Raw genomic sequence first — 18,055 nt, 5'->3', positions numbered from 1 at the left:
GTTGACACTTTGTGTTGTACAGTTCGACAGGTTTTGACAAATCTATTATACCATATGCCCTCCATTAGAGTAGCTGAAAAACTAGTTTTACCAGCTCTATAAACCTCCTGTGCTATACTGATTCATCCCTGTTCTCTCTCCCTCTCACCCCTGGCAATAACTAAGCTTTTTGCTGCCTATAATTTTGCCTTTTCCAGAAGGTCATATTGTTGGAATTACAAAGTATGTAGCTTTTTAGAACTGGCTTCATTCATTTAGCAACTTGAATTTTTAGGTTCCTTCATAACTTTTCATAACTTGATAGCTCTTTTTACTGCTGCATAATATGCCATTGTATTTATGTTTATACATTCACCTAATGAAGGACATCTTGGTGGCTTCCAATTTTTGCCCATTATGAATAAAATTGCTATAAACATTTATATGCTGTTTTTGTGTAGATCAATACCTTTTAACAGAAGATTCTAACATAGTAAAATAATTACTGTTCCTCTCTGTAGTGCCTGCCTACTTATTTTTGAACTGATAAATTATGTGTTAGAAGCATAAATTACATGGAAATCACTAACTGGAGACAGAATATTTAAGATAAATTAATTCAAAGCCTCATTACATATACAAATAAATGGACAGTCATTAGAAAGATTGCACAAATTTCTAGATAAATAAACAGACTCTTTAAGGCAGAGAAATAAATAACAATGGTACCAAAAGAGAAGCATATGGAAATTAAGAAATTGAAGGTAAGAAACTGCTGGAGAACTAAATTTTAAGACCTAAGTTTTGTGCTAGCCGCCATGTACAAATAAGTAAGTCCCATCTAGGACAACAAAATCAAAGTTAATGGAAAAATAATCCTTATATCCCCTATCCACTCTGAAAATAAGAATGGCAACTAGAACAAAACATAGAAAAAATAACCTATAACATATGAGGCTTTAGGGAAACTCTGGCTAGCCAGAGGAAGGCGTATCCTAGAGAGAAATGCTGGTGAGAAAAGTGTCCGGAGACAATCCCAAATTTTATAAGCAATCACTTACAATCTTGTAAGATTACTAGCCCAGCTTATAAGAAGAATATCACCAATGAAAATAAGAATGACAACAAAAAGTTTTCTCAACATGGGACCTACCAAAAAATTATTTTATGCACAAAATGAAAGAAACAAAATGAGAAAAAAATATTAAACAACAGAAAAATTATGCTATGAATCACATGAAAATTATAAGCAAAACATTCTTCCATAAAAGTAAAAACAAAACAAGATTCCTGTTTCTAATAATAGCAGACCAGTTTAAAATAGCAGTTGGTCTAATAGTAGACCAAGCACTCTCCATGAAAATAACCATTATTATTATATAAAACACGGGGAGAAAATGTCTTAAAGAGCTGAAGAGAGTAAGAAATGTCCTGGCCAAATCGAAGGGAAAATGTGAAACCAGAAAGATAAGTGAGCAAGGAGGTCTGTTTGCCCCAAGGAAAATTGGTACAAGTAAACCAACTCTCAAAAGCAGTGAATTAAACTGCAGGTTCACAATGCTTGTACAATCCTCTAGCTTTAGACCTGATTTAAGGTAACCAGAAATGGTATTCTAAACAGTCACCAGGCAGAAGCAAAAGAAAATCCTTTCTGGAGGAAGGCATCTTCTTCCTGGGCCTCGAATTATTTACAAAAAGTATTTTATAAAGAACAATAAATAGTATACAATCAAAGATAATTAAGAACACAAAGAATAAAACACCATGCACAAGAATTGGCAGAAACAAGACAACAGCAACATGCAACAACTTCAGGTATCGCCATTACACACACTTCTAAAAATTACCTTCATAGTTTAAAAAAGATAAAAAGCACTTACCTTGAAAAATGCAGAAAATCATTACTTTTGTCCTTTTCCTAATTCATCTACCACTCTTCTATTTCTTTTTGTGAGAGGCAGGGCAGTGTAGTGGAATATGCATGCGCTTTGAACATGTATTCAAATATCTCACCACTTATCAGCTACATGAACTAAGGGCAAGTTAACTTCTTGCTTCTGTGGCCTCACCATCAAAACACAGATTATGCTTACCTTTCAGGATATATTTTAAGTACACACATAAAATTCCACTTACTAGACTACAGTATTCAAGAAATATTCGTTCCTTTAACTACAATATTCTCTGTTTTTTTCCTCACATTTTTCCCTCCCTCTTCAACCATACCCCTCTCCTAGCACGCACATACACATGTACACACACATGAGCTTTTGCTTTTTTTTTTTTTTGAGACGGAATCTTGCTCTGTTGCCAGGCTGGAGTGCAGTGGCGCAATCTCGGCTCACTGCAACCTCTGCCTCCCAGGTTCAAGTGATTCTCCTGCCTCATTCTATCGATTACAGATAGAATTCCTCCTCTGGGATTACAGGCGCCCACCACCACACCTGGCTAATTTTTGTATTTTTAGTAGAGATGGGGTTTCACCATGTTGGCCAGGATGGTCTCGATCTCCTGATCTCCTGATCCTCCCGCCTCGGCCTCCCAAAGTGCTGGGATTACAGGCGTGAGCCACCACATCCAGCCAGTCTTTTCCATCTTTATACTATCATCTCCATTCCACCATTTCTTTACTCTCTTCCTCAAGCTTGATTACATTCTAGTCCTATGCTCTCCAAAATAATACCCATATCTACCATATAAATTAAAATTTAAAAGAATTAAGTTTTCTTGCACACTCAACTAGCTACATTTCAAGTGTTCAGTAGCCACATATGACTATGTATCTGTTTTAGGCAGCACAGATAGAGAATATTTTCATCATCACAGAAAATTCTACTGGATAGCACTGCCATATTATTCTGATTCTCCTAATAAATTAACCATCCCATTCTTGGTCTAGTAATTTCTCTTCCTCTTTTATCATCTTTGCAAGTATACTCTATGGCTTTGGAGGAATGTTCTTTCTTCTCTCTTACAATGTTGTTATATTTCAGCTTCTTTATTGCATCAATTATGACTTCCAGATATCTAATTCTATCCCTATACTGTGATCCACAGCCCAATTAATCATTATACAGTGTCTTCTGGACTGTGGCACTGAATAAATACTAGCCTGGGAACCACGCCAGTGATTATCTTACTTCTGAGGAGTGTTGGGAATTTACAATGGCAGTGAATCCTTGGTAGTAACCAGAGAAGTGTCTATAAAATAAGCCAACTGAGTATCACTTATAAGTAAAATCTATTACTCTGTATTTCTGTCATCCTAATTGCTTAGCAAACTCTAGGATGCTCTTTGAAGTCCATTCTTGAAATATTAGCAAACTAAATGCAAAAACTCATGTCATGTTGCTCATGTCACCCTTCCATGCCACTTATTACAGGACCTTCAATATAACTGATAGTCAATTTTTTTTGTTGTTAGTACAGTGATGCATTCAAATAGGATAACAGTTAAGAATACAGGGTATAAAAATCAGATAGGCCTAGAGAATCGAGTCCTTATTCTGTTATTTGATAGATGAGTATCTTTAGGTAAGTTATTTTACTTAAGTTTCCACATCTGTAAAATGTAGGATAAGGCCTGTTTTAAAAAGCACAAATGAGAGAATGCATCACGCAGAGTAAAACACCTAAAAAGTGATTATAAATAACACTTAATAACAAGAAGACAGTATAATGATGGATAAATTTGGATACCTTGAGCCCCAGAAAACTTGTTATGTGTTCACAGGAAATTTAGAGCTTCTTTTGAACATCTCAAACATTCTTTCAAACTAAAGCTTTAAGAGAAAAAAAGGCAAGCTCATTTCTAGACGTAATACAATTTTCACTATCTTACCCAGGGTGACATACTTTTAACCAAATTTTACAAGGTACAGAAAAAAAGCAAGAAAAACAATTCACTGACAAGAAACAAAGCAATCAATAGAAGCAGACTCACAAATGAGACAGATGTTGGAATCATCAGAGAGAGAATATAAAATTACTGTAATGAATATCTTAAAGGATCTAATGGGCAAAGTAGCTAACACACAAGATGTGGCAAATTTCAGCAGAGATATGGGAACTATAAGAACAAATAAAACAGAAATGCCAGGAATGAAAGACTACTTAAAAAGATGAATTAATGCCTTTAATAGGCTCATTAACAGAGCTGAGGAGATAATCAGGAAACTTCAAGGCAAGTCAAAAGAAATTACCTTATCCAAATTACCATAATGAGAAAAAAGACTGGGGAAAACAATAGAACAATGCATTTAACAGTTGCGAGATAAATATCAAAGTTCTAGTACACATGTAATTGGAAACCCAGAAGTAGGAGGTTTATTTGAAAAAATAATCAGGCTGGACATGGTGGCTGACGCCTGTAATCCTAGCACTTTGGGAGGCCCAGGCAGGTGGATAACGAGGTCAGGAGATCGAGACCATACTGGACAACATGGTGAAACCTTGTCTCTACTAAAAGTACAAAAATTAGCTACACGTGGTGGAGCACATCTGTAGTCCCAGCTACTTGGGAGGGTGAGGCAGGAGAATTGCTTGAACCCAGGAGGCAGAGGTTGCAGTGACAGTGAGCTGAGATCAGGCCACTGCACTCCAGCCTGGGTGACAGGGTGGACTCCATCTCAAAAAACAATAACAATAATCACTAAGAATTTAGCAAAATTAATAAAAGACACAAAGCAACAGATTAAAAATTCAGAGAACACCAAGAAAGATAAATAACAAAAAATAACAGGAGTAACAAGTAACCATACCATGTTTAGACTGCTAAAAAACAAAATAGAAAAAAGAAAAAAATTAAATGCAGCCAGAAAACAACAACAGCAACAACAAAACATATCCATCCAAGAAAATGAGGATATAAAAAGATTTTTTTAAATTATGGCAGACTACTCATCAGAAACCATGAAAGACTGAAGAAAAAGAAGAAAAAAAGAAATGGAATACATTTTCAAAATTCCAAAAGAAAACAATCCCCTAAAACCTGCCCATTGAGAATTCCACAGCTGATGAAACATCTTTCAAAATAAAGGCTACAAACAAAATTTTAAAATATTCATTGCAAGGAGACCAGTAAAACAAGATAAAAGAAATTTTTAAGAGAGAAAGAATATGATACTAGACATACACTTGGATCTACATTAAAATATGGATGGGGAACACTAGAAATGGAATAAATGTAAAAAACATTCTTACTTTTAATCACTGTGAAAAACAACTGATTATTGAAAAGAGTGATCAGCAAACTATGACCCATGGGCCAAATCTTGCCTTTTACATGCCAATTCATCTATATATTTGTCTATCTATTGCTTATAACCATTTTCACACTATAAGGATAGAGCTGAGTGGTTGCAAAGAGAGAGAGTGAGGGACTCACAGAATGAAAAATATATATTAGGTAGTCCTTTACAGAAAATGCTTGCCAACCTCTGGCCTACAGCAACGACAGTAAAATACCATTTCTTATGTGACAGAATTACGACAATAGCAAAGTATGGGAGGGAAACATAGGGAATATCAGTGGTGAAGACCTTACATTACATATTAAGTATATATTATTTGCAAGTAGACTGTCTCCTTGCAATGAATACTTTCAAATTTTTTTTTGTGGCCAAAGGTTGGGCATCTATAGCAATATGAAAGCTTTATGGAATATCACCACTCTACAGTTATAAATATAACCTTTAAACTTAATGCAAATAGTTATTATAAAAGGAAATTTTATGACATCATATTAGATGTTATTAGGTACATTTAAACTTTATGCATCTAATTCATCTCATTGTGACTTCTACTTTTATGTACAAATTTTTAAAGGCAGGAGATGCAGAAGTAAGAATTGTAACCTTACTAAAACAAATATGTCATACTTTCAGGAAATATTCTAATGTTGAAATCCATCCAGTGTTTTTAAAGCAACAATGATGAAAACAAAGGAACTGGGAAATGTGACTTGCTCATCTTTATGTCCCTAGAATCTAGCACAAGCTTGGAACATCATGGAAAGTCAATAAATATTTAGTGCTAAACTGAAACAATGGGAAGATAATTTTAAAGTCATAGAGTACATTATGTTTTGCTAAATGTAGCAGTTCTCTTTTTTGCCATAACAAATTATCACAAATTTAGTTGCTTAAAACAACGTAAATTTATTATCTTACAGTTTTGCATGTCAGGAGTGTTGACATGGGTCTTAATATGCTAAGATCAAGGCCAGGTATTGGACTGGATGATATTCCTTTCTGGAGGCTCTAGGAAAGAATCCCTTTCCTTGCCATTCAAGCTTGTAGAGGCTACCACATTCTTTGGCTCATGAACTTCTTGTTCCATCTTCAAAGATAGCAACAGGGGGTCGAGTCTCTCAGTGCATCCTTCTGACTCTCTTTTCCCTCTTCTTCTATTTATAAGGACTTATGTGACTAGATTAGCTGTACCCAAATAATGAAGGATAATGCCATCTCAAGTTCAGATGATTAGCAATCTTTTGCACCTGCAACCCTAATTCCCTTTTGCCAAATAAAATAATATATTCACAGATTGTGGGAATTACGATGTCCACATCAGAAAATGGGGGCCATTTTCTGACCAGTCTACTAAAGTTTTAGTAAACTGTATAAAAATAAGAAGGCATTCATCTGATACTTTTAGAGTTGTAATACAGCAATACAAGAGGATAGAATACATGATACGTAATATTTTACTTAAAAGACTTGAAAAGGATACAAATCTACCATATGCCATTGTAATATATCTGATATATTATATATAATAATTGGATTTTAAACATAACATTAATAGTTCGTTTTAATTTTATCATTCTTTTCAATGAAGGGTTGAACCATTAGGATTTATGCCCACCACACTTAATTGTAAAAGCAGAAAATCAACCAACTTGTACTCTGCGATATAACAGCATAATTACTTCACACAGCAATTCAACTTAAGATAAAAAGAAGGCCATTTATATCAAAGGAAAAATATGAATGTTAAATATGTAGTCAAAGCACAGTCAACCATACAACAATTTAAACAGCCTTCATTTACTATCTTCTTCAATCCAAAGAATGCCAGAGTCAGCATGCCAGCTCCATGGATTAAAGTAGGGTTTTGAGTCAGTATTCCAACAGTCAAATTATTTTCTGCCTGGTAACAATGAGTATAATTCAATATTTAACTCAATAAGAAATTATTTCTTTATTTACAAATTGATTATGTCACTTTTATTATCAAGTTTTTTTTTTAATTTTGTCTAGGAGAAAATCCATCAAAAAGTAAAATATTTGCATCAGTAGTGAAGCTGTCAACATTTAAAATTTAAATGACTGTAATTACTGTCAATGTTTAGAAATAATTAATGTTCATATACATGATACAATAGTAAAATATTATACAGGGAAAAAGGTCTTTATAAATATGAGATAGGCATAAAAATGTTTACTGAAACTTTTCTTCCTGATCACAAACTATACCAAACATAGTGTAACACATATATTATTTCTATCTAAAATTTATATTTACTGCATATATTATTTATATTTATGTATTACAAATATGTATTAATATTAGTTATATTTATAATGGAGGGGAAAAAACCCTCATTGTATACTATTCAAATTGCAAATGAAAATTAGAACTTTAAAGAACAACCATTTTCTCTGTCAATCTAGCATAGTTTTTTTAGCCATATCAAGACAGTCTTGAATAAAGACTTAAATGTGATACAAATTTTTTGTAAAAAATAGAAAAAATATCATTTGAAAAGATTCTCCTCCCAAAAGCAAATTAGTAAATGGAGACAGACACACACACATACATACTGACCACACAGAAGTCAATGCTGTCTTAACTGACCCACCCTATTTTATGTCATAATACATATAGAACATAGAAACTAAAGCTCTAAGTATACTATAAAGTTAAATTTTATAAATACTTGAAAAAAATTAGTCCATACAAGGGAAACAACTCATCTTGCACATATCTGATATAGATTCATAGAATTCTACATTGTTTTGTTCATCAAAGACTCTTGTGTTTCTCTAAATACATATCAGCTCCATGGTGAATTCATGCCTTTATGTAGAGCTGGAAAAATGTAAGAATACCCAATTTATTGTTCTAGCTCTACTGGTAGGGGCACTAAAAAGATAAATGAAACTGAAACTGGAAGGTTTTACAAAGACTATATTAACAAACTGAAGAATTTTCAGGCACCAAGTTATATTTTTTCTGTAATTCACCTATGGGACAATATAACTCTATCTAAATATATGTAATTGGAGTGCCAGAAGGAAAGAGAAGAGAAAGGTGAGAAGAGGTGGGAACAACAATAAGAATCAGTTAAGTTAAAGGGGCGTATTGTAAAAAGGTACAGTTATAAATAAAACAAATGAATAAAATAAGCCAGAAGAAAATATAAAACAGAATAATACGCATATGTAATGTAAGAGAAGGAAGAAAAAGAAGGAAAAAAAGAAACAGACATGTGGAACAAATGGAAAATAAACAGAAAAATGTCAGATTTAAAATCATATCATTACATTAAACATAAATGAAATAAACAGACATTAAGACTGACAGAATAACTTTAAGAACCAGAAAAGCAGGACCAAATTACATGCTACATGCCTAAAATTTGAAACAGCCCAAACGCCTATCAACAGGTGAATATAAAAGCAAATTTGCCAAAATCAAACAATAGAAGACTTCTCATCAATAAAAATGAATAAGCTATTGATATAGTTAAGTGCATTTCAAAATATTGTGCTGCGCAAAAGACATACACACATACAAATGCTGAATGACTCTATTTTCATAAAGTAATAGAACACTTGCAACTATTCTCCAGTGATAGAAATCAGATCTGATAGAAATCAGATCCAGCTGATATGTATACAGTTTTCAGCGGTAGGGGAGAAGGCAGGCCTGAATAAAGGAATTATGATGAGACTTTTTGGGCTATAGAAATATTTTACTTCTTGATTGGCGTGGTATTCAAACAGGTATATACTTTTGAGTAACATCAATGAGCTGTAAACTTAAAGTGGGAAATTCATTGTATTTTATGTAAATCATAATTTAATAAAATTGAGAAACTGAATTAAATTAGAAATCAACAATATATCCAGAAATGCTCCAAAATGTAAAAATTAAACAATATACACTAAGGGCAGTGTTAAAATGTGGTTGCCTGGATGTTTAAGATCATACATACAGTTTAATTTGGAGGTATGAGCTTAACAATATAATTAATACTAATGAGAAAATTAACTAGTAATTTAAAGTTACACAAAAAATCATTTATATGCATATATACAGACACAAACACACACATATATATACAATAATTACCAATTGAAGCTGAGCGCATTTGTCTCATGTGAGTTTCTATGACAGACGGATCCCGAGAACTGTAACTTCCCAATTCAGGATAAAAGCTGGAACCAATGTCATCTGGAGGGTTGTGTCTACCTTGTGGATAATTCTTGGCTATTCTGGGGTCCCAATGCTCTAACACTGGATGATTCCAATGTATATATTTACCATCAAATTGCGGATTTCCATACCAACTGTAATAAAATACATGTAGATAATTGTTCAGAGGTGGTAGTTCATCCAAGTTAAGTTCAGAGGTTTTGGAAGGTTTCATAGTGATTTCAACACTTTTTAAATTCTTGGTCTTTGTTTCACTGTTGATTCTGTCACTCTTTTGGAAATCAAAATTTTTCCCCAAATGAATAGTTCGTTGATGAAGTTCTGGAAGAAGGTCAAGTCCAAAAGGAGCTCCAAAAGTAGCTGTATTTGGTCTCAGCATTTTTAAACCCATCATCAGAGAGAAAATAAATAGAATAAAAAGTGCCAAAATGATGCAAGTCCTTCTCCGAAACTTTGCCATGATGACATACTTTAAACTCCAAAATAGTAAGTGTTTTGCTGCAATTTATTGAAAAAAGATAATTAGTAAGTGTTATCAACAGTATTTTCCAATATATTCAACATGAAAACTAAAATCCATAAATTTCATGACATTGAATAATTAATACTGATTTCATCATGTATTGGTGAAATTAAGAAAGTGAAGTAAGACATTAATTATATCATCATATATAAATGTCTAAAATAAGGGTCTATGGCTAGAATAAATGGCAATATTCATTTAGCTATATCACCATGTACATGCCAATTACGTTTAGTCAGACGAACGTTTAGGAAATTTTATTTAAGAAATTAAAATATGTTTTTCATTACTTGAACAGATTACATGTATGCTGAATGTAGGAAAGGAACATTCTATGTATGTGAACTAAAATTCTTTTTAAAAATCATTTATTTATTTATTGTAGAGACAAGGTCTCACTATGTTGACCAGGCTGGTCTTGAACTCTTGGGCTCAAGCGATCCCCCTGTCTCAGCCTCCCACATTGCTAGGATTACAGGTATGAGTCACCACACCCCTGGCCTGAACTAAAATTTTCTAAATCTAAGTGTAAAATTTACAAATCACAGTTAATAAAAAGGAAATACTGACTAGTGTATGAAAAACCCAGTCATTAAACAGATTTTCCAAAAATTTTTTAACTAACAATTTCATAAAAGGGAAAAATTACAAATTTTAAATAACATTTTGAAGTGAAATAGAATCAGACAAAATTTTTTAAATGACAGTAGAGAAAAAAAGAATAATCACAAGTAAAATATTCCCAATTTTTTAAAAAAATTCATTAGGCTGGGCATGATGGCTCATGCCTGCAATCCCAGCACTTTGGAAGGCTGAGGCAGGAGGATCACTTGAGTTCAGCAGTTTGAGACCAGTCTGGACAACCACGGGGAGACCCCATCCCTACACAAACTTTTAAAAAATTGGCTAGGCATGGTGGTGTGTGCCTGTAGTTCCCCAACTACTCATGAGGCTGAGGCAGGTGGATTGCTTGAGCCCAGGAGGTCAAGGCTGCAGTGAGCCATGATTGTGCCACTGCACTCCAGCCTGGGTGACAGTGCAAGAAAACGTCTCCAAAAATAAAATTAACTTATGACTCCAAAAATCTTACTGAACAGAGGTTATAAACAGTAATTTATAACTTCTGAAAGGGTATTATATGTGTTTTTGTTTTAGTAAGTATGTTTATGGACATATATTAATGCAGTGCTTCTTGGCTGATTAAGAAAAGACATTGTTGTGTGTGTATATATATATGAGTATAAGTATATAGGTACATATACACCATATGAATGAAATATTCAAGTCTTTTTATATACAAATTTCTTATTAGAAAGGTATTTGGCACAATGCTGACATTGACTGCTTTATAAAATGAGTTCTATGATATGGTGCTGTTATTCTAGAGAATTAAGTTAAAAAAGACTTAACTCCAATAGAAAAGACAGACAAGTGAAACTTCCTACAAACTGCTGCTTCTATTCTATCGGGGGAACCCATCCCCAATATTTCAATGGAGGTTCTTTCTATTTTCCATAAATGTCGACCAGTCTGAGAAATAAGAGAGAGAGTACAAAGAGAGGAATTTTACAGTTGGGCCACCGGGGGTGACATCACATATCGGTAGGACCCTGATGCCCACCTGAGCCACAAAACCAGCAAGTTTTATTAAGAATTTCAAAAGGGGAGGGGGTCCAAGAACAGGGAGTAAGTCACAAGATCACATACTTCAAAGGGCAAAAAGGAGAACAAAGATCACATACTTCAAAGGGCAAAAAGGAGAACAAAGATCACATGCTTCTGAGGAAACAGGAGAAAAGGCAAAACAGAACTACTGGTAAGGGTCTATGTTCAGCTGTGCACCTACTGTCTTGATAAACATCTTAAACAACAGAAAACAGGGTTCGAGAACAGAGAACCAGTCTGACCTCAACTTCACCAGGGTGGGGTACTGGAGGAGACCAGGGCGTATCTCAGTCCTTATCTCAACCGCATAGGACAGACACTCCCAGAGCGGCCGCTTATAGACCTCCCCCGAGGAATGCAATTCTTTTCCTAGGGTCTTAATATTAATGTTCCTTGCTAGGAAAAGAATTTAGTGATATCTCTCCTACTTGCACGTCCATTTATAGGCTCTCTGCAAGAAGCAAAATATGGCTCTTTTTGCCGACCCCACAGGCAGGCAGACTTTATCGTTGTCTTAAAAATCGCTGTTACTCTGTTCTTTTTCAAGGTGCACTGATTTCATATTGTTCAAACACACGTTTTACAATCAATTTGTACAGTTAACACAATTATAGTGGTCCTGAGGTGACGTACATCCTCAGTTTACCAAGATAAGAGGATTAAGAGATTAAAGTAAGACAGGCATAAGAAATTATAAGAGTATTATTAGGGAAGTGATAAATGTCCATGAAATCTTCACAATTTATGTTCCTCTGCTGCAGCTCCAGCCGGTCCCTCCGTTTGGGGTCCCTGACTTCCCACAACACTATTCTACATGTATTTAAGAAACACTAAGCTAACCAAGTATATTTCTTTAACAGCTAAAATCATAAGAATTATTTTAAAGGTTAATCTTGTTTAATTGTGAATAGTGAATAATATAAATAACATAAAAGAATAGTATAAAAGACATGTCTAGTTTAAAACATATAAAGTAAACATTCAAAAAGAAATCTGCCAGCTTAAAAGCTCCTTTCCACTTCTTGTGTTCCCTCTGAATCACCAGTCCTGCCCTTCTCCCTGCCTAAGGGCAACTGCTTGAATTTTGTGTTTACCATTACACCTCTTCTTTCTTTATAGTTTTCCCACCACACACAAGCATATCTAACTAAAGTTAACTGTATTTTGTCTGTTTCAAACTTTAAGTAAATATGGTGTGTGTACATATATACATTATATATGTATATATGTATACTGTATATACGATATGCATACTGTAAATATATCAAGGCATGCAGGTACATACATAAATGTGTGTATGTGCATATGTACACATACATACATATATGTGTATTTACATATTGTGCATCTTATGTTATATATGGATACATGTCATATATATTTACACATAAATATGTATGATTATATATACATAATTAAATGTATTTAAATTTATAAAATTCTTGGGAAACAATATTAATTACTAAATCTTTTCTGACACTTTACCTGGTATCCTACCTAACTCTTCCCCATCCCTGCATTCCATCACATCAGTTCCCTCCCTCTCTAATAAAAAGCTATGTAAATGAACTTTTAGTAAAGGAATAGGTAGACAGGTCTGGAGATTTTGTTTTAATAACTATATACATACTGGCAAAATGTTCCTCCAGAAGATATCTAATTAATTACAAATGGGGAAATAATAACAGTGGAAAACCTACCAAAACACCAATTTAAACCAGTGATCAAAATTGACTTTATCAGTTAATTTGGATAAATAAGTATGGCCATTAGTCTTCAGAGAACCGGTACTGAGAAAAACACAGAATCACTGCTGTGGTACTCTTGTTAAAAATTAAACCAGATCTAATCACGAGGAACCATGAGACAATATATTAAAGAGAGGATACACACACACACATAAATACACACATATTCATACATATATGTACACCACATACATACCCTATATATAAAATGTATGGCTTACATACAATGCAACATATAATAAGTAAGGGTATGTGTGTTTGTGTATAATGGTAAGCAAATGTGGTAAAATATTACCATTTGGTGAATATGCAGGAAAAGTACACAGAAATTGTTTGTGCTATTTATCCCAGCAGTAAATAGAAGAATGTGAGCTGTTAACATACCTGCTTATTTCTGGAAAGGGCTAAGTCACAGAGTCTTTCAAACCCTGCACTACATGACTCTGTGAAGTGAAATTTCTACATGTGAGCTGTGGCAGTCCTGTTGCACTAACAGGTATAAAAGGATGGGCTGGGCGTGGTGGCTCACGCCTGTAATCCCAGCACTTTGGGAGGCTGAGGCGGGCAGATCACGAGGTCAGGAGACCGAGACCATCCTGCCTAACATGGTGAAACCCTGTCTCTACTAAAAATACAAAAAATTAGCCAGGCATGGTGGTGGGCACCTGTAGTCCCAGCTACTCGGGAGGCTGAGGCAGGAGAATGGTGTGAACCTGGAAGGCAGAGCTTGTAGTGAGCAGAGATCGCGCGACTGCACTCCAGCCTGGGCGACAGAGCAAGACTCCATCTCAAAAAAAAAAAAAAAAGACGATACAACCATTTTGGCATGCCACTGTAATTTGTTGTCCTGAAATTTTCAAATTATTGACATCACAACAAACATTTCCCTTTGATTGAAGAAAGGGAAAATTTTGATGAGACATGAAGCAAAAATAATATTTTGGATGTAATATATCAACTGTTATGATATATAATATCATATCTGTATTAAAGATACACACAGAAGGAAATATACTTAAACATGTAAAATAGTTATGTCTGGATGAGACAACAGTGATATTTTCTTACTCTGTTTTCTAAAAGTAGAACATAATACTTCAGAAGGAAAACATTTGGATAGGTATTCTATAAGGAAAAAAACAATGGTAATGAATGTTGGAAGAGTTAGAGAGAAAGGAGAAATAACTAACAGATTTATAAATTAGTAAGGCATTGATTTTTGAAACATTGACTTCAGCTGAATGGTGAGATTCATGAAAGATCAAGATATATAATAAATCTTAAGATGTAAATTCAAATCAGTCACACTTAGTTGTGTGATCCTGGGTAAATCACTTAGCCTTTTCTTAAAAAAGAGGGTATCTGTTTTGCCTACTGATAAAACTGTTCTGTGAATCATGCAAGACAATTTGAAACAGTAATGTTTTAATCAAACAGTAAATACTAATGAATTTATAAATAAATGAAAAGTGAAGAAATATTGGAAACTCTAAAAAATTTCTTAGGTTCATTTTCTGGATATACTCATGAATACAAAGCACAAAATGTCCATTTATGGAAGCTGTTTTTTTTCTCTCTCTCTCTCTTGCCTATGAATGTAATTTCTTAAGCTGATCCTCTGTCTTCTCATTTTACATTACTTCATTCATTCAATTAAAACGTGTGTTTATCACATCATTATAGATGACACACAAGCTCAATTTTAAGAGATGATGTGCTGGCTCTGGCTCAACCTCCATGTCTCAATTAAGTCATCTCAACCTAAATAAAAACAGATGGGCACTGAGATTTAAAATATGAGCTCTGTAGTTCAAACGCCTGAGCTCAAATTCCAGCTGTGCCATTTTTTAGTTATCTGACCTACAAAACTGACCTGATCTTTCTGAGTTCCTTTCCTCACCTATAAAATGAGTTATTACTTCACTCACAGGATTTTTGTGAGGATGAAATTAGTTAATATTGTAAAACTCTCAAAATCATGTGGCTTAGTATAAGACTAAATAAATATGAGCAATTGTTTATGATGATTAAAGATGGGTGTCCGACAAGCAATTAAAGTATAACACATTTTATTCTAAGTGCCTATTCTCTATATGACCAACTATTGAAATACCAGTCACCTTCAAGTCAAAGTTGAAATGCCGCCTCTTCTTGATACCTCTCCTGATTCCACAGTCAAAAGTACTTATTCCTCATATATTTTATTGCTAACAGTATTTACTTTTTAAATTGTCATTTCTTTTTTTTTTTTTTTTTTTTTGAGATGGAGTCTCACTCTGTTGCCCAGGCTGGAGTGCAGTGGCACGATCTCCGCTCACTGCAAGCTCCGCCTCCAGGGTTCACGCCATTCTCCTGCTTCAGCCTCCAGAGTAGCTGGGACTACAGGCGCCCGCCACCACGCCTGGCTAATTTTTTGTATTTTTAGCAGAGATGGGGTTTCACCGTGTTAGCCAGGATGGTCTCGATCTCCTGACCTCGTGATCCACACGCCTCTGCCTCCCAAAGTGCTGGGATTACAGGCATGAGCCACCGTGCCCGGCCAAATTGTCATTTCTTATGTATTGTATCATGCTGTGCATTTATCTTTATATCACCTACTAGATTGCTCCTTAAGTTTCAGAAATGGAGTCTTTATCTTCACATTCTAGTAGAGTATAACATATCTTTCACATAGTGTTCATTAAGTGTTCAGCTTTAAAAAAGTTAATTTCTGGCTCTTTGCTGTTTCATTGGTATTCAGGCAGTGTGTGTGTATATATATATATATATATATGTATATATATATATGTATATCTGTGTGTGTGTGTGTGTGTATAGACTACTGACCGTATACACACTTGATAAGTTTACAGTGTATACTGAACATAGTATAAAGAATCATAAAGATCCAATAATTTTAAAAATCCAATTTAATAAAAAAAATCATCTTCAACACTGCAAAACCACAATGACCCTTGAGATGCCTAAAATGTCTGATCTTGCAGGAAACGGGTGGAGGAACTAATTTAGCTTCAATAAAAGAAAAGCTTTATAAGTCACCATAGAGAAAATATTGCAAGTTTATTGCAGATATATCTTTCCAAGGCAGGGACCTACTCAAAGTATTGGCTACTGAAAATCTGTTTTCTCCTCAAAAGACTGTTTACATTACTCATACACAATAGGTTCTTTTGAACCTATAGCTTCTATTTTTTGAGTTTTGTGCTTTTAATCCTTTGAAATGCTGACTTGAAGCTTAGTGATGTCTAATAAAAAATTATTGGACATATCCAGCTAGCTAAGAGACCCCAAGAGATTCAGAAGCAGGGTGGTATGAATTAGTACTTCAAAAATTATTTGCTTTTATCATGTAACTCACAAAAGCCAAAAAGACTTCCCTTTTAATTATTATTAACTAAATTAAATCACACAGACTTCTGGTGCTTTCTTTAAAAAATATATTGTTTTCTTCTAATTTTATTTTGTATGAAGCCACCGGAGATAAATATAACTCAATACTAGAAGACACATCTGGAACTTTCAAAATCAGTTTCAAAATCAATCCTTGCCTAGGTCAGTTTTATTTTAAACACTTGTACCCTCTGGTTAACAGAAATTCAGTGAGGTTTAGTTTCTGTTTTTTGTTTTGTTTTGTTTTGTTTTTGAGATGGAGTCTCACTCTGTTGCCAGGCTGAAGTGCAGTGGCGCCATCTTGGCTCACTACAACCTCCACCTCCCGGGTTCAAGCGATTCTCCTGCCTCAGCCTCCAGAGTAGCTGGGACTACAGGCGCACGCTACGACGCCCAGCTAATTTTTGTATTTTTAGTAGAGACAGGGTTTCACCATGTTGGCCAGAATGGTCTCGATCTCTTGACCTCATGATCCACCCGCTTCGGCCTCCCAAAGTGCTGGGATTACAGGCGTGAGGCACCGCGCCAGGCCGCAGAATTTTTTTTAACCTCATTTTACAAATGATGAAGCTGAGCAGTTGGTAACTTTTTCAAAAATCTCTGGGCCAGCAAATGGCCAAGAAACCAATCTAAGGTTAATCACCTAGCAAGGAGCAGATCGAGTCTGGCTCAAGAACTCAAGTTCTTGTCCATGCTATTCTGCCTTCCTTTAAGGTATTAGACAAATCAAATTTAGAGGATACACCACAGTTATTTTTGTGACATAAGATGAAAGCTGCTGCTATATGGTTATGTTTTCAATTAAGGATTATGTACCTAACAAACAATGATTAACTGTTACCTACTCCATAAACTGTGCCCAAACTTAATCTAAAGACAGCTTATTCTATTTTATGATCATACATTCACTATTTGTCACACGAATAACAGCAACAGCTCTGGAAATGGTGTTTTCATCGTTGTGATTTTTTGTTTTGGGGGGTGTTTTTCTGCATTGAGCCTGAAAATCCACAAATTCACAGCACTCATGTTTTTTTCAGGTGTGATACTCCTGAAATAGATGTATCGTCATGAAAGTGATTTGCAAACAACGTGATACAGTATCACCAGTATCTAGATTTTACTTTATATTTTTGTTTCAAACTACTGCCTCAATACTTTAACGTGAACAGCCTATTCCAGTCCCATTTTTCTTATTTTCAAGTTCATAATCAACATTATCCCCCCCTTGTTGTTGTTTTATAGCACTTCCACATTTTCTCCTAACACTTATCCGTAGGGTCTTGCAACAACAAAACCAAACAGT

At 34.5% G+C, this 18,055-nt stretch overlaps 1 protein-coding gene across 1 annotated transcript in view; it reads right to left on the bottom strand.

Annotated features, from left to right (window-relative positions):
* Positions 1-18,055, bottom strand: part of MANEA (mannosidase endo-alpha) — a 33,085-nt gene that overhangs the window by 14,084 nt on the left and 946 nt on the right. Inside the window, exon 2 of the mRNA XM_019030246.4 lies at positions 9,340-9,921. Coding sequence (XP_018885791.3) covers positions 9,340-9,883 — 544 coding nt within the window. The 5' untranslated portion in view covers positions 9,884-9,921. The remainder of the gene's footprint in view (positions 1-9,339; positions 9,922-18,055) is intronic.

This window comes from Gorilla gorilla, chromosome 5, assembly GCF_029281585.2.
Source record: "Gorilla gorilla gorilla isolate KB3781 chromosome 5, NHGRI_mGorGor1-v2.1_pri, whole genome shotgun sequence".
In the NCBI taxonomy this organism is placed as follows: Eukaryota; Metazoa; Chordata; class Mammalia; order Primates; family Hominidae; genus Gorilla; species Gorilla gorilla.
Note: the sequence above shows the minus strand (reverse complement) of the source record. Positions and strands in the feature narration are given on the sequence as shown.